Source organism: Gossypium hirsutum, chromosome D07, assembly GCF_007990345.1.
Source record: "Gossypium hirsutum isolate 1008001.06 chromosome D07, Gossypium_hirsutum_v2.1, whole genome shotgun sequence".
Classification (NCBI taxonomy): domain Eukaryota; kingdom Viridiplantae; phylum Streptophyta; class Magnoliopsida; order Malvales; family Malvaceae; genus Gossypium; species Gossypium hirsutum.
The window spans coordinates 16410270-16429558 of NC_053443.1; the positions used below are offsets into that span (position 1 = coordinate 16410270).

Here is a 19289-nt window from a genome sequence, read left to right on the forward strand (position 1 = left end):
TACGTTAGGGCACAATTCCTCAAAATTCCTAGCATTGAACACAACCCTTATTTTTTTAAAAATCTTCATTTCGAGAAAATGACATATCGCATCCAATGTATTAGGACACGTCGTATCAAATTCCCGAGAACGAGTTTTTTTTTTGTTTTGATTGAAGCATATCCTCGATTATTTAGATTCAACAAGGAGAATTGGAACCCAATACGTTAGGGCTCAATCCTTTCGAAGATCCTAAATGTCGAGTATTGCGTTATTTTTGAAAACTTTTGTAAAAAAGGGTTTTAATGCTTTAATGAAACTAAATATTTTAGATTAAAACGATGGGATGTTAATATACAACACGAAACTATAATTAATGAGCTAAAATATGTACCAAATAATCATCAATAAACAACAAACACTAATAAATAACATAATACATATGCGGGCAATAATATCCAATACACATCATACGAACACAAATATCGACATTCAACAACTAAATGAGTTAATCATCGATTTTGGAACAAGAGCTAAGCGAAACAACATAAATAAAATGTAACAAGTTTTCAAATAAATAAAATGAATAATGAAATATATCAAAAGGTTCGAAATAACTACTATGTGAAAAAATAATATACAAATAAATTTTCAAATAAACATTTCATGAAAAGAAACTCAAAATATATACATATGCTAGTTTAAATAAGTGATACATACAAAATGCAAAGAAAAGTTTATAACAGTATGTATGCCAAATTTAGCTAATAGTAATTTAAAATAATAGTATATACATAGTAATGATATATAAGAGTTAAATAAATAAAATAAAATAACAAATTTAAAAGGAATAAGGCTTTTATGCATAAGAAAATATCATTTGAAATTAATAATACATCATTATATACATACGTACATAAACTACTAAAAATACTATGTATGCCTATATATAAAACTATAAAGCATTATTATTAAAAAATTTAAAGTTTATTATATGTATATGCGTTCATGAACGAAAACAAACAAAAAGGTATGTATAAATCATATTAAGATGATATCTAAAACATAAAAGATTTATAACATTAAGTAATGAATTTATGGAAGACAAAATATTAAGATGAATTAATAGAGATTAAATTAGAAATAAAACAGAATTGAAGGGAAAATGTCGAAAATAGGATAACATGGCGGGTCAAAGCGTGACGTGCGGATAACATGGGGACCAAATGGGAAATATTTCCCATACCCCCAAAACGCAGCGTCTTTGCGCGGACCGAAATGACGCCATATCAGAATGCAAGGCAAAAAATTAAAAAGGATCGATATAGAAATGCGCAAGGGCAGAAAGGCCCTTTTGCGCAATATACCCAAATGCTGGAAGACGCGCGGATCCTCCCTGGATCAGGTCACCGAGCGGGTCGGAGGCTTCTAAATGGCGTCGTTTTTCAACGCGCATAAACACCCCATTAACCTGATCAGCAACCCCCCTTTTCATTTTCAAAACAAATGTTTAAAAAGAAACAAACGAAAAAAAATAAACCCTAGGCCTCTTTCATGCGCCGCTCGACGGTTCATCGCCCCCTTTCAGAGACTCTTCGAACCTTGCTTCCAAACTCCGATGATGACGGAGAAAGAGCAAAAGGTCCGGTGGCGAGGTACGTCTTTCTCTTTTTGTTATCTTTTTTTAAAAACAATTGATAGATGTAAAAAAATGAAAGAAGAAAAAAAAACTTCGAAAGTAGAGAAAGGAAACCAGAAATCACCTTTTTGGTTTTTTTTTTGTATTCTGATTGCGTAACCTGTTAAAACATATTCTTGGTCTTTTTATAGTCTCTATTTACAAAAAAATGAAAAATAAAAATCAAGACAAATCGCCCCTATTCTGTCATTTTTGTTTCTCTCTGCTCCTTTTGTGCTATTAGTGCCTGCTCTGCTGCTCGTTTGTGCGTCTCTTGCAGGTATGGAGTGCAGGGTTTGGGACGTGACATGTGAGGGCAGAGACTCGGCACACGCGTGGGAGGGTCTCGTGTGTGGCTAGCGGCGGCTGAGGCCGAAGGTTGCCGAAGGCTAGGGTTTCAGGGTTTTTTGTATTTTGGGCTGATTTGGGTCATTGGGTATTTGTAATCTGGGCTTGTAATTTTTAATTTGTATTGGGCTTAGTTAGGTCTGGTGTAATGGGTTAAGGACTGAATTGGGCTTTGAGTCTGTAAATGGACATTTTGGTTCAATTTTAATATTTATAAAACTGGGCTATATTTGTTTTTCTTTTTGGTATTTATTGGGCCGGGCAAAATGAGTTATTACATATATAATTATATAATAGATTCTTTTATTTAAATTGTAAATAAATGACAATGAAAAAGTAATTGAATATGAATACAAAATATAATTCAATATTTATTCAACTTTAACTTTTTCATTCTTTTAATTAATTTTAATATATGGAAAATGTAATCTTCAAAATTTTCTTTGAATTTGATTAAAGGTAGAAAAACAACTCATAATAATGTAAATATCTTAAAACTTAACTTCTTTTGAGAGCTTGATTTAATTTATATACCAATAATGGATAAGTTTAATTATGTTTTTAATGTATTATTGACCTAATTAACAAATTTTTTTATATTTAGGGTCTATTTGATTGCCAGTAAAATATTTTCCGTAAAATGATTTCGGGAAAATGTTTTAATTTTCTGTAAAATGACTTACTGGAAAATATTTTCTGGTGTTTGATTGAATCTGTGTAAAATATTTTCGGTTGTTTGGCAGATTTCCTGAAAATATTTTTCGAAATTTTTTTTTACATATATTGATATATATTAATAAATTTTTATATTTTAAATTATTTTTACATATATTGTAATGATTTATTTATAATAATACTCAATTATTAAGCCACAATATTAATAGTTATAAATTGAAAAAATTAATATCAAATAAATTATTTGTAATTGTGTTAAAAAAACAAGTATTGAATAATTAAAAAAACAAGTTACTGGAAAATCGATAAATAGAAGCAATTTTCTATCGGAAATGAAGGAAGGAATGAAGGAGGCAATAGAGAGGAGAGCACGGAAAATGTCTTACGGAAATTGAAAGGGTAAGACATTTTCCCTAAAATGTAACCCATTTTCCCTTGTTTTGGAGTTCATTTTCCAAATGGAAAATGTTTTCCGCCTATCAAACGCTGGAAAAGTTGGAAATGATTTTCCGAAAAATCAATTCCTTCAATCAAACAGACCCTTAAAGTCAAAACCTTGGTTTTTATTTCAGTTGTTCTTAGTTTTCATATTAAAAACTAACTTCTTTGAAATTTTAAATTATATTAAAATTTTATTAATTTAAAATAAATTCAAATACAATCAAATCACCCATTGAAGGATTTTAACTTAGAATTGTTATATAAAACGAAACAACACCATCAATCATAAAATCACCATGCCATGTAAAAATAAACCATTTCTCTCTTCTTCTTCTTCTTTTGGGTTAATTTAACAAAAAAATGTTGAAATTTTTTTTTGAGAAACTATGTTGATTTTGTAAAAATTTATCGATTTTATTCTGTTTTTCTTCTCTTTCCTAAAAACGAGTCCTACAATGTACGTTTTCACGCCACATAATAGTGATTATTTAACTTTAATTTTTTGAGAAACGTGGACGTAATGATGGTAGTGATAGTGAGGGAAGCGAAAGAGGAAGATAGATTTTGAGAATCGGTGGTGGAGCCTGAAATTTTTTTGGGATCAAAATTAAATTGCATATTATTATAATAGTAAAAATGTGATTTCATCATTTTAATAACTTATATCTTTATATTTTTTAAAGGGTTAAATCATATTTTTATCATTTTAGGGGCCAAAGTGTAACTTTATTATTACTAATTTAAAATTTAAAGAGGCTAAATTAAAATTTTACCATTTTAGGAGGGCATGGCCCCCTGTGTCTCCACTACGTTTTGCCACTGTTGAGGATCAAATAAGGTCATTTGTAAATTTTGAGGGTTAATTTTTTAAAATTATGATTAAATTGATATAATATGTAAAAGTTGAAGGCTAAATTTGTTATCATTCCGATTTTTAACTACCACGTCATCCTTTCATTACAAATTTAACAACACATAATGGAAAATGAACCAAAGAAAAATAATATTGATTATTTGGCTAACCAAATTATAAAAATAAAAAAATAAAAATAAAAAGATAGTTGGGTGGCCAAAAAAGAAAATGGACAATAATTGGGTGACATATGGTGTAGTTTACCCTATAAAAAATTATTAAAGGGTGCTCATATATATATATATATATATTTGTTATGAAATAAAAGAATAGAGAGAGTAAAAATAACAATAAAAAGAGAGTAAAGAAGTAGAAATAGGAGAGCAAAAGAGAATGTATTTTATTGATTAATTGAGATGTTTATAGTACTTATTCAAAGTTTATATTTATAGACGTAATAAGTATAAAGGATTTTTATACTTCTAATGTATATCAAACTTCTCTTTAACATCCACTTGATAATAAAATATTCATAGCACTCCTCATTGCATGTCCACTTGATAATAAATTATTTGGCCCTCCGTCTTAAAAAAAAAAGAGAGGTCATTTTAGCCATTTAACTTGCGTTGTTTGTCAAATCATCTAAAAAAAAAGATGGAAAATGTTAACTTTTCTAACGTGGCATCTATGTGAATTGCCACATGGATGCTACATCAACAATTAATTATTTTTTAAATTTTTAAAATTCAAAATATATGTTATAATTTTTTTAAATATATATATATTTTAAAAAATATGTGCTTTAATTTTTTTAAATTATTAAATTTAAAAATCTATGTGGTAATATTCCACGTATATGCCACATCAGCAAAGTTAATAAACGTTATCTTTTCTATTCATTTTGGGTAATTTACAAATAACACAAGTTGAAAGGCTAAAAAACGAAAGATGTCATATAACTTACATCCATAATTAAGTTAGTATTTGGTGCACTAATAGTGTAAATTTTTTTAATTTTATAAACAACCTTAAAAAAATGGTCATGTGTCTCTTTTTTAAAATATTTATTTTTTAATATTTTATTATAGACACTTATTAACCCTACTCTTTTGAAGTCTTAAACCTCTAATGACAGTATAATAAATATTTTCTAATAAAAATTATTCTAAAAAAGTTCCCTTTAAAAATTACTATAAACATTTTAAAATTTTGTTATATCCTAAAAATATAATAAAATTTTAAAAAATTATCTCACGCCTCAAAATCTATTTTACTTTATTATATATTTTTGTAATATTACAACTAGACTTGTTCATAGGTTGGGCTACTTGCCAAGGCCCGAAGGTTCGCTCAAAATTTGAGAGGGTTTGGGTAAAAATATTATGCCCGAGAAATGGGCTTTGACAAAAAATTAGCCCCGTTTAAAATATTGGTTGGGCTCGGGCTTAAACATTCAAGGCCCAACCCCGACTTGTTTTAAGTTTATAATACTTTATATTATGTTATCTTTATACATTATGTAATTTAGAACACATTAAAAGAATAAATCTATACTAAATATATAATACTCCTCTAATGTAAATATTAAAATAATGTTAAGATAACTATATAAAAAGTTCAATAAATAAAAAATGTATAAGATTATTAAATATTAAAGTAATATAATATAAATATTTTTAAAAATTTAAAAATAATATAGACGGGCCTAAAATGGGCTTGAGTTAATCTTTTACAAATATAGGCGGGTTTAGACAAAATTTTAAGCCCAATTTTCGAATCGAGCCGAACTTGAACAAGCATAAAATATATTAATATCATGCTTAAACTCGACCCGGCCCATAATCACCTCTAATTATTACTATAACTTTTTTATATAAACAAATCCAATGTATGAATGAGACACGTTAGCTGTCAGGAGTTTTTTTTCTTTTTTTGAATAGGGTAGCTATTAGGACTTAAAATTTCAACTAAAAGTTCTAAACCTACATAAAAAAAAAAAAAGTGGTTGAGGTCACCTAAAAAAATACACACATTTATAACAATAATCTTTATTTAATGTAATTTATATAAAATTTTGTTCAAATTTACGATATACAATTTTAAAATTAGTTGCTTTTAAGAGAATGAGTGGAAGAGAAAACAGTCCAAAGCTTGAGTTGAAGCTGAATCTATTATCACCACCTACAGCTAGGCCTAATAACCAAGTAAATGGGTCGCCAAACACGTCGGAGATGTCACTCGAAAGTTCTTGCGTGTCTTCGGAGACTGACGACTCATCGATGATGATGATGCAACGCCGTAGCAGTGAGGAAGAAACTCCGATGGTGTTGGTAGGATGTCCTCGGTGCCTCATGTACGTTATGTTAGCCCAAGTGAATCTCAAGTGCCCCAAATGTAAAACCACCGTCTTCCTTGATTTTCTTAACCATTATAACACCAAAATGCCATCCAACTGAATCTATCCAACAACATCTATCATTCTCCTTGCTTGCTTGTTGGAAGTTTTGTGTTATTTTGTTCCATTTCATATACTCATCAAGATGTCTGGTTGCTCAATGTTTGAAAAAAAATAACTCTTTATACACAACATCAAGTGTTGTAATTGTTTAATTAGGTTTGCCTTCTTTGTTAAGGGAAGATTTAGCTTTCTCTCTTTTCTTCAAATAAATGAATAATTAAAACAATTAAGTTCATGTAGTGCAAATTAAGCAAGATCAATAACAATTAACTCTTGAGAAATATGAGATCTAAAACGGCATAAATGACGTGATAAACCCATCATCAATCATCCAACTAAAATATTAGTAAGTGGAATCAATATTATTTTCCCTATTAAGTCATTTCCAATGAGTACGATTGTAAGTCTAGAAACCAATGATATGATTCAAGTCGTTATCAACTGAGGGTTGGGCATATACTATATATAGATAGCAAAGCATCAATGTCGATGCATGCACCCGACTGTCACTAAGGGTAGTTGAACTAATTTTATGTAATATATTGAATGCCATTTCAACCTTAATCAACTTTCCACAACCAACTTGAAATTGACTGGTCTTGTCTTTTAAACTTAGGCTTAGGCATTAGGCTTTACTCGGTGAAAAGATTGAAATTTAGAGGAGGACGATAGTGAATAAAATTATATATTATTTAATTTTTTTAAAATTAAATCCATTAACATTCATTTTTAGATTATGTGCCATCATTTAGTGTACTAACACTACATAAACTTATATATTATTAGTGGGACAGAGCCATGTAAGTTGGATTGCGAGGCCAATTTTTTTAAAAAAATTAAAATTAAAACGTTTATTATTAGTCATGGATAAACCAATATATTTAGTTAAATGTAAAATTATTACAAAACTATTAAAGCAGTAAGTAAAGGAAAATGTATATCAAATAAATTTGAATAATGTGTATCTTTTTTCTATAATTGTTCACTACGCTTTTTTCATATGTTAAAATCGTTGAATTATTTTCTCCTTGTTAATGTTGTTAAAAATATGTTTCTCAACATATGTAATCAAACAATTATTCATCCATTAATTTTCACTACAAAAGATACTCTATCCAACACTTGTAGCAATTATCAAAATCAACGCAAACCAACATTTGGAACAAACAAATTTAAGCCTTTATTTTAGAAAAAAACTCTACCTCACTATTAGACTTTTTTAAAAAAAGATATTTTTTCATTATTGTTTAACATTTAGAAAAAATAAATCTAAACTTTAAACACAAAAGTTTTCACGAAGCCAACATATAATAAGTAATTTTCTTTCACAAAAATAAAAATGTTAGAGTTGTGACCCAAATTCTTATTAAAATAAAATGCAAACGGCAAGATAGGGGGATCCACGAGGGTGAAGGCCGAGGGTTTACTTCTTCTGTTTGATATTGATTTGAATAAGGTGTTTCAACCTTACTGCATTACTTCTATTAGATGTTGATTAAAATAAGGTTTTCTAAACCTATAAATAGATGCAGTCTATACTCCTTGTAATCATTCGAATTTGACATAATGAAATTTTCTTCTCCTCTATCCGTGGTTTTTTTTTCCAAAAGGGTTTCCACGTAAAATCTATGTGTTCTATTTTTTTCTCTCTTTTCTTGCCATTATCAACATTCTATGTTTTACATAAAATCACTTAAATGACTTTTAATTTTATAAGAATGCAATATGTCAATTTTCAAACACAATATTTACTAGAATCACACTAGCAACAATTATTTTATATTAAAATGTTAAATTTCTAATTAATATTGTAACGCCCCAAAATTTTGAGGATTTAATTGTGAGAATTTGTATTAATTAAATTTATGTATCTGTGGTTCTGTGTTCTCCTATTGTGTTTAAGGTTTGGAGTTCAAGTTGTATCATTAAAAGTTTTATCCTTTTAGAACTACCCTTATCCATACATTACATAGTTAAGTGTAATTCTGTACGATTCTATGTTAAGAATGAGCCTACTGGTTCACTGGTTAAGCATCTATCTGTATTTTGTCTGGCCTGAGTTCGAATCCCACCGTATGCGTTAAGGAAATTTTTGCTTGTTGTTGGAAGTACGTTGGTGGTTAAGACAAAAGCATCATTTTTTTAATGTTCTGTACTCTTTCTTCTTCTTTCCCTTTTCTTTCTTTTTTTACTCCTTTGATTTCTCCTTTTCAATTATGTTCAACAAGTGAATATCAGAATTAGTGAGACCCCTAAGTTGTTGGAAGATTTCTGTGTAAGTTCTGTCAGAATCCTTAAACCTCTGGGAAGTTTCGTTAGTTTTCTGTTGTGTTGCTAAATTGGGAATTCTCTTATTGTTTACATAAGCTCTCTAATAATTGGTCGTTTTGTTTTCCTTAGGCGTGAGTACGGAGGGAGGTGATCCTTCACGTATTGTGTCGATTTAGTACTATTAAACTGTCGGTAAGTGTTCGTCGTCGAAAGTTTAATGTCGAGGTTTCGACACTTTTTCTTGAGAGTTAATGTATGCGTTGATTCATTTTTATAGTCATGTGATTGGTTGTTGAATGGTTAGATTAGGTTCTGGGTTCGTGTTGTTACTACTTCAAAATCTCTTTAGGTGCGTGTCAAAAATTTTATTTTTTGCGAATTTCAGTCACCGGAAATCATAGCTGTAGACACCACATGGCCAGGCACATGGGCGTGTGCCCAGGCCATGTGAGCCACATGGCCGTGTGCCAGGTCGTATGGGTGGCCGTGTAACTCACTGTTTGTGATTTAGGACCACACAGCCAGGGACACAGGCGTGTGTTTAGGCCGTGTAACTTACTGTTTGTGCTTTAGAACTACATGGACAGAGGACATAGGCATGTGCCTAGGTCGTGTTAGCCACACGGGCAAAGACATGGGCTTGTGTCCAAGCCGTGTGGCATATAAATAGGGCCTGAAACCTATTTTTGAGGGTGTGAGTGTTGCCCAACACTGATATTGACTTCCTTAATGTATGAATGATTTGATTTTGATTATATGAGAACTCTCTAATACTCTGTGACTAACGTATGAATAACATAATTGTATGTGTACTGTGATATTTATTCTGATATTGAACTGTATTATCTACTTGTGAAATAATTTAGAATGATCGAATACATATTGTGGATATTTGTACTCTGCATTTGCATGGGTTGTGATGTTGTGAAGAAGGAAGTAATCTACTTTGAATTGGTGGCTAAGCCACAATGCGTATAAATCTGATTCTGGTACTTTATCGCATTTCAATCTAGCAGCTAAGCTGCGTCTCTGTAAACGAGTCAGGCAGACACGTTAAGGTGTGCAGGGTTGGTTGGGCATTGAACGCCCTTAACAATGTGTTGGGATGGCCGAAGACGGTGTGTAGCTGATGGGGGTAGGAATATTGCATATGAATCATATATGTTCTGTATATGAAACTGAAATTGCTTTTGTATATGTAACTAATTTGTTTTGAATCTGAACTGGAATTACTTCTGATGGTTGTTGATTCCACCAATATAATCCTACACCCAATTTGTAAATTTAAGCAGTATAGGGAGTAGGGTCGATCTCTCAGAGACTGGGTTTACTGAAAATTATTTCTCTCTCAACCAGAATTATGTCTGGGCAGTTGTCGTGCCTAAGAAGTTTGGGGGGATAAAATATGAAACCTGAAATAACAGAGTAAAAAGTAAAAGTTGAAGACAATTAAATAAAAAAACAGTTAAGTAAATTTGAAGAAAAATCAATCAAATTTAGCTCAGCTTCAGGCACGAGAAACATGCAAAAACAGCGACAACGGATAAGCAAAGTAGAACCAATTTATGTTCCCTTCCCCTACTTATTTTACATTGTCCCAATTTAATTTGAATTAAATTAATGGATAAAAAGTAAAAGTAAGTAGGGAAAGGAAAAAAGAAACTCCCCATGTATTTCAACATCGTGGAGGGTTGCCTCGTAGGTGTGTGAGTACGTCTGTCACTAAGGTGTATAAAGAGTCGAGTCCTTCCTCAATTCGAGCCAATCGAGTTTCGACAGAAGTTGGAGGCTTCATTCCGTGCTAGTGTCTTCGTTGGAACACTCTATGTGACGGATCTGTCCTCGTACCTGGAAGGACAAAATAAAAAGAAGAAGGGGTACCAGAAAGTAACCCCATAAAATCCAAGCAGTATATATCTAAAGCGTCTGTTTTGTATGCCAAATTTAAAGAACTAAAATTGATAGCTGATGGATTCAAATTGGAGGCCAAATGCTTGATGTATGCATCCAAAATGAGTGGCCTATTCGACCGCAAAATATGATGAAACTGAATAGCAAACCAATAACCTAAATTTACCTTTCTACCTGAATTCATGCACTATAGAAAAAATAATTCAGTCTTAGTTAAAGAGGCAGATGCATCATTGCGTCCGGAAAAATTGAAAGCAATGAATCTATGTATGTATCTAAGTGCAGGACCGTGAATTCCTATGTCTTTACAATGTTTCGGATCATACGAAATCTGTCTCATTTCAATTAACAATGCCAAAGCTTCATTAGCATCCAAGTCGGGTGGTATGTCGAGATATGATTCGTAATAGTCATCAGTTGCTAAATAGTCCTCTCTAACGAACCCCAAAGCAACATTAAACTCAGAAATTGACAGATTATAATACACACCGAGCAAGCAAAAATAAACAGCGTGAGGTGTGTCTACGGTGTTAGCAGAGCGGTTGAAGTGAAATGGGTTAGGGGTGTTACATTGTTTCCTCATTTATATTTACAGGTTATCTTTGTATTATATGTGGACTAATTGTTTTTAATGTCACACTCAAAACTACTTCTCATGAATTCATTTATGTTTTCTTCATTGATTACTTGTTATAATCATTTTGTAATATAAGACTGATTGGAAGTGTTAAACAGAATTTACGTATGTCGATAATCCGACTAATTGGTGTCAGTTATAAATATGTTTGACAGTTGTTGGTAACTGAACATGAAAATGTTCAATTATGTATATTTGTATGCATAATACCATTTGCATTTGCATTTGTGATTGGGACATGGTTTTGAAGTGAAAGAAGTTTGTATTAGCTGTTCCACTGCATATTTATATTTTTAGCGGTATTTTCGCATTACTAAAAGTGGCATACGACCCCTTCATGGTGTGAATTAGTTGGACAGGTCCACCATAACCCAATAGTGGTTATTAGGTTTGATTAGGAAAAATTAAATTAGGGTATTAAGTTTTAAATTGTTTAGGGTTTTAGGGTTTGATTTTTTTAATTGCTAAGTATTGTTCTGGGAAAAATAATTTTGACAAGATGGGTTCTGAAAAATAAATTTGAGATGATGTATTTTGAAAAAATTATTTTGATGAGATAGATTTTTTTTTTTTGAAAAAACACTCTAAGTAGAATGCACAGCCAGTAATATATTTGTACAAAAATATTCAAAAGAACTTCTATTTTATTAAATGAAACAATATAAAAATAATTTGTACAAAATTATTCAAAAGAACTTCTATTTTATTAAATGAAACAATATTAAAATAATTTTTACAAAAATATTGAAAAGAACTTCTATTTTATTAAATAAAACAATATAAAAACAATTTGTATAAAAAAATTCAAAAATAAATCAATGCATGTGCTGGTCGGAATCAGTGCCACATGGGGATGGTCGACGGTTATCTCTGGATTCCTTCTTGGTTCAGCTTTCGACCGAGGTTGTGGTTGTTCGGGATCAGCTTGTGGTTGTGGGTATTGAGAAGATGACCTACCTTAATAGAACAAAGATAGTGGAGTTGTTTGCATCACCCACGACGAATGAGCGTAACTGGCTTGAATCTCATAAGGCGATGGGGATTGGAAATAAGTTGAGCTCCTCAACAATGTCTCGTGCGGTCCCTCCTACGATGATGACTTATATATCGTCGGTTGACTCGGAGTTATCGGGAAATGAGATGCACCGAGCCATACATTCTAAATTGGCATAGGAGTGGAAAAAGAATACACATAAGGGTTAGGATACGTACATTGCATAATCTGAATGAGCTGTGGTGTGGGTATCGTTGCTTGCTCCGTTGGGGCTGGTAATTGCGTGGGAGCTATTGATGGGCCCGCTTCTCCATCCCTTGTCCTTGGATTTAAAGGGCCCTATTATTCCTTTTCGACACGGATTTACTGACGTCTCTCATCTTCCAAGAGCAAATATGGCTTACCATGAATCCTAAACTATGGCATGTAATCCGGATTACACACTAACTTCGGAACGATAATCGGTTCGCGAGTAGGTACATTATCATACTGATTTTCCCATATTTCGATGTATTCCGAGTGGAAGAGCGGCCAATATGTATATGGTCGCTGTAAGACAATTTTGTGCTCATCATCGAGCACCTTAGGTGCTACAGGAATCGATTGTCAAAATTTGAATTGTCGCAACACTCTGTCCGTTTGGTGCATCTCGACGATAGCGTAGCTGACCAATGGGACCCTAACGTGCCAGATGTTCAGATTTTGTAGGAATCTATTCAGAATTACTGTCTGAATTACTGGATCCTCATATGGTGTCTATTAAAACTATATGAACTTGATAAAAATATTGGTTTTATACATAATACATAATACTAAATACGGAATCAACTATGTTATGTATATATAGTTCAAAATGAAATAAATACTTACATCTGTTTCTAACCGTTGGTCTAATAGAAGCCGTATATCTTCAAGAGCGGTAGGTATTCCCTCGTAACTCGACGAATGGTTCCACCTATTTAAATAAAATTTTAGCATAATATTTTATTTTAAATCTATTTAATAATTGTAAAATCTAATATAAATTTTACCTTGTTACGAGTGAGAATGTATACAGGTGGCCCACTCAAGCGAAACCAAGCCCATGATTGCAGTAGTGAGGGGCAACCTCCGATTTTGATTTTATTTGGTTGTGTCGCCCGACACATCTCCTAGTACAATGTCGCCAACACGACAGACCCTCAACTGAGTTCGCTAGTTGCTCTAAAATCGATGAGTTTCAGCAGCCACCTTAGATGTACGAGGTCTCGTGACTTTTCCGGCATCAAATAACATCTGAGGATTTTAAGGATGTATGCCTGAGCATATCATACTCTTTGTACTTTAGTCGAATCATCCCCCAACATCGGGAATATCTTTCGTAATCAGCCCATATTGATCCGACCTTCGTAAATAATATCCGGAATTGCACCCAAAAGATTGTAACATATGGCTCCCCAATTAGCAGATTGAGCGAACCTAGTGAGTACGAACCCATCCACCAAAAACCCCAATTGTAACTGCACATCCTTCAAAGTGATGGTACACTCCCCACATAGAAGATGAAATGTGTGCGTCTCGGGTTTCCACCTCTCCACAAATGCACTGATGAATTTTGGGTCCAACTTGCACCCCCGACCTATATTGGCCACGTGCCAAAAACCCACTTCCCTCAAGTAATTTTCAATCAACGGTGATGGAGGACCAGGTAGATTATGAATAAAACATTGTAATACTCGATCTACCGGCTATTATAAAAAATTATAAAAATATTAATTAAATTATAAAAATTAAATAATATTAGAAAAATAAAATTAACCCTTACCATTTGCATTTGGTCGACGGAGATATGTTTATCATCGAGACGAATTAATTGTCTGGACATTGCAAACACGATCAAATTTCTTATAAATTATAAAAAGAATCATACTAATTCAGACAAAAATAAAAAATTTAGAGAGCTTTGAGAGCTTTTTTGAGAATTTTGGAAGAATAATAAAATTGATGAGAAAAAATGGGTTGGGAGATTTTATACTATTTTTTTTCTTGACCATTAGGGAATTACACGGCCAAAAGCGCGTCCTTGTCAGCGCTTTTTACTAAAGCGCATCCACGTCAGCGCGCTTTTGCCTAACACAAGTAAAAAAAGTGCTGACGTGGAAGTATTTTTCTGAGTTTTTCTCTGAAAACGCGTCCAGGTCAACGTGTTTTTAGATTTTCAATCCATATCCGTTATTATTTTTTAAAACGGCTCATTCCCATAAATAATTTCGGAAATGAACCTTTATTTGTACTAAACCCCTAATCCTCGTTAAGTTGTAATCCTTCCTTCATTATGAAATGAATATTTGTTAAAGAACATTTCCTTTTCTATTACTTTTCTTCCTTATTAATCACATTCAAATTTTTTTATAAATACTTAATGGTTTATCGCACATTGTAATCATATTCAAATAAATATTTTTAAAAAAATTAACTATGTGACATTAAGTTTATCTCAATTAAAAACAATGCAATCCAAATAACTACTATTACAGTCAAATATTATAATATTATCAAATTAATAACTAAAATAAGATCCAAATAAAATATTGCAACACTATCCAAATACTAAAATATATTTTAATTTAGACCAAATTAAATACAACCTCAAAGTTCTTTCAACAACCTCCTTACCATTAAATCAATATCTGGTCCAAAATTCATATATAATTTTTAAGTTTTATTTATAAATTGGAGAAAATCTTAAAATTGTACATAAATTTTAATTTAATATATAATTTGATATATAAACTTTAATTTGGTGTAGTTATGCGCATGAAATTTTGATCGTGGTTTAAATATATACATAAAACTTTAATTTTGATTCAATCATACATATTTGAAGAAATAAATACATCAATTTATTTTTTATATTAGATAATTATAATGACTTATGTATGCAATATATAAACATAAAATGATGATATATCAATAATTTGTGAGGATTGAATAAAAGTTTATGTACAAAATTGGGTGGAATTCCGTGATGAAACACTCTTGAGAAATCTCGTTTCAATCTTGACAATAAATAATTATTAAGTGCTCTGACGGCACCCTAAATTATCATCATATTAGCATTGTCATACTTATAAAGTTGTTTTAAATAATTTTAGGGACAACTAAATGCAAATAAAAAATGTGAAGAATATGACAATTTACATCACAAGGCATTTATATTAGTATATTCACACATCGCTTAATATAATATACACAATACAAGCTAATAAGCATCATGGGACTTTAGAAAAATCATTTGGAAACTTTTAATATTAAAATTCAATCCGAGTTTGACTCGGACAAAATAGGGTTACTATATTATATTTTGTTATAGATTGAAATTTTATGTGTTACAAATTACATAATATATAAAATAACACAATGTAAAATATTACGAACTTACAGAAAATAGGTCAGGATTGGGCTTTGAATGTTAAAGCTCAAGTCTGACCCATATTTTAAATGAATCTAATCTTTTTACCTAACCCATTTTTTGAGGTCTAATATTTTTATTCAAACCCTATCAAATTTTAAGTGGACCTTGAATGAATAACCTGACCAATAAGCAGGTCTACTGGCAACTGATGACATCAACAGTAGAATAGTTGACTCACCGGTTGTTAACATTTACGCTAGCGATGTAAGATAAAAATAAAAAAAATGTTAATTAAATAGCTCAACTGATGTAATTTGAGAGTTTAAAAGGTTAGATATATCTTAATTGAATTTTGGCAAGGTTGAAGAGCTATTTTACCGGCAAGCCTTTTTATACGAGCACATTCTTTTAATTGATAGAACTATGTTGGGGATTATATAATTTGGTAGATCCAAGATCCATGGATTCTTTTATTTTAATATTAAAAAGGAGAAGAAAAAGAAGGAATGGTGGCGGGTTTTTTACAAAATTATTATAAAAAATAAAAAATAATCAAACTATTATAACTTTTTTTTATTTATCAAAATATTATAAATTTTTTTTATTTACTAAAATATATCAAAAAAAAACAAAAAATAGAAAGAAAAAAAAACCTGACACAGTCTGATCAGGCCAATCACATTGGCGGCACCAATGGTGCCAAAGGACTAAAATGTTAGTTAATGATAGTTTCAAGGACCTGACATGCAAATTTATCATTTTAAATTTTAAAAGTTAATTGCTGTTGTGGTGCGCACTAAAATTGAAATATTGCTAATTCCCTTCTAAGCCCTCTTTATTTATTATTTTTTTATTCCTCTTCAACTCAATTTTTTATTTAATAACTCTATTTTAATTTATTAAATTTAATAGTTTATGTTTATAGATAAAATAGTTTATGTTTCCATTATTTTTTTCCTTTTGATTTAATATTAGTTAAGGGAATATATTAAATTTATAAAATTAAAATAGTTTAATTTAATAACTCTATTTTAATGTAATAAACTATTCTCATTTAATAACTCTATTTTAATTTAAAAAAATTAAATTAAACTATTTTAATTTTATAAATTTAATATATTCCCTTAACTAATATTAAATCAAAAGGAAAAAAATAACGGAAACATAAACTATTTTATCTATTTATAAATTTAATATATTCTTAATAGACTTATAACATAAACATGTTAGACTATTTTAATTAAAATAGTCTCTTAAGATATTATGAAGCAACAAATTTTATATTTCAGTAAATTTTATATTTTAAATGAAAATAGAGTTATTAAATGAGAATAGTTTATTAAATTAAAATAGAGTTATTACTTAATTAGAATTCTAAGTATCTTAATTATCACTTAACTAATATTAGATTTAATTAAAAAAATTTATATATCTATATCTATAATCTATAATCTATTAATAAGAAATTTACATTTAGAAATAAAAAATTTCAAGTGAAATAGAAGTTATTATAATTATAATTATATATTTAAAAATAATTCTAATTTAATAAAAGTAATAATTACATTTTTAAAAAATTGTGCTAATTTAAAATTTTGTTTTACGTAAAATAAAGTTATTCCTTAAATATAAAAAATCTAAACATCTTAATTATCATTTAATTAATATTAGAATTAGTTGTTATTTTGAAAGGACAAATCTCAAAATTAGTTATTATTTTTTTAATCTATTTTTAACAGATTTAATGAATAAATTTAATGTTTTAATCTTTCTTTTCTTTCAAAAAGTTTCAATTTTTCATACGAGAAATTTTTCTATTGAGTTAATTTTTTTTAGATAATTACATTTATTTTCTTTAAATTAAGAGGTTTTTTAATTTAATATATTATTTATTTTATTATTTTTTACATGTAATTATTTTATTAAATTATCTAAGTAATAAATTATATTTCATTAAAAATATTTCATATATAAAATTCTATATCATTTCTGTTAACTTTTATAACTATACTTTCGTTAAATCTAAAAAAACAAAAATTGATAGTAGAAAAAAATTTAAAAATATAATTAAAATCAATTTAACAAAAGATACAAAGTTAATTTGTCATTAACCAAAAGGAAAAGGAAGCGAAAAGTTGAAGCTTATCGCAACGTCAGTTACATGCACTTGCACGCAACGCACGCACAACTGACACCAAAATCCCTACTGTCAGACCCACAGAAAAATGTGAAATTGGCAAAAAGCATTCAAACCATTTGCCACTAAAAACAAACCAAATTTGCACCTTTTATTTTATTCAAAACATGGTCCCTCGATTCTTATAACCCACCATCTTCCCCAAAACCAGAAACCGTAAATCAAAAATACGAGGAGAAAGAAAAAGGATCAATTTTTGTTTTCTCAGTTTCTTTGCGATTTCCCGACATGGGGTTTTTAAGATCTGTGAAGATAAGGGAAGTTTGGTCGGATAATTTAGAATCAGAGTTCGAGCTGATCAGTCGGGTAATTGATGACTTCCCTTTCGTTTCCATGGACACTGAATTTCCCGGTCTTGTTTTCAGACCAAAAGTGGACCTCACTAGGCCTTACCATGAGCAACTCCTCCGACCCTCCGATCATTACAAGATCCTCAAATCCAACGTTGATGCTCTCAACTTGATCCAAGTGGGCCTCACTCTCTCCGATTCTTCAGGTAACCTGCCGGTTCTCGGAACCGACGACACTCAGTTCATCTGGCAATTCAATTTCTGCGACTTCGATGTGGAGCGTGACGCTCACGCCCCTGATTCCATTGAGCTTTTGAGGAGGCAAGGGGTTGATTTTGAGAAGAACAAGGAAAACGGGATCGACTCGGTTCGATTCGCTGAGTTGACCATGTCCTCTGGACTCGTATGCAACGACTCAGTGAGTTGGGTGACCTTCCACAGCGCGTATGATTTCGGGTACCTGGTTAAGATCCTAACGCGACGAGACTTGCCCGAGGGCTTGGATGAGTTTTTGAGAATTCTGAGGGTGTTTTTCGGGAGCAAAGTTTACGATGTGAAGCACATGACGAGATTCTGCAAGAGCTTGTATGGTGGGTTGGACCGGCTGGCTCAAACGTTAGATGTGAACCGTGCGGTTGGGAAATCTCACCAAGCCGGGTCCGATTCTTTGCTGACTTGGCACACGTTTCAGAAAATGAGGGACGTGTATTTTGTGAACGAGGGACCGGAAAAGCATGCTGGTGTATTGTATGGATTGGAAGTATTATAAAATTGAAATTAGTTCTAATTAAATTATAGTGTTATCTAAATATAAAAATTGCAATTTGATTAATCAAGTTCTAACTTTTGCAAACATACTCTCCAAATTGTTTATTCATTAACCCAGATGTGTTGTTGATTTCCTCTTTATACCAGGTACTTGCATTGAGCATTTAAATTTGGGAAACACCCTCGAGAAATTACATTTTTTTTTAAAAATTTTGCCAGTGACTTTGAATCAATAGGGGAAAAGGAAGGTGATATTTTTCACTTGGACAGAATGATGTAGTCTTGGAAGGACTCAATAGGGCCTTTGCCCAATGAGTCTTGCTTCAGTCACTATGAGAATTTGTCCGATCATTCACTCCAATCATGGGTCGATGGTTGTTTTTACAAATAAAAGA

General features: G+C 30.9%; 1 protein-coding gene across 1 annotated transcript; it reads left to right on the plus strand.

Annotated features, from left to right (window-relative positions):
• Window positions 1-17724: 17724 nt before the first annotated feature.
• LOC107954120 (probable CCR4-associated factor 1 homolog 9) lies at window positions 17725-18979 on the plus strand. The gene has a single exon (XM_016889595.2). The coding sequence runs from the start codon at window positions 18065-18067 to the stop codon at window positions 18893-18895; it is 831 nt and encodes a 276-aa protein (XP_016745084.2). The 5' UTR covers window positions 17725-18064; the 3' UTR covers window positions 18896-18979.
• Window positions 18980-19289: the final 310 nt, after the last annotated feature.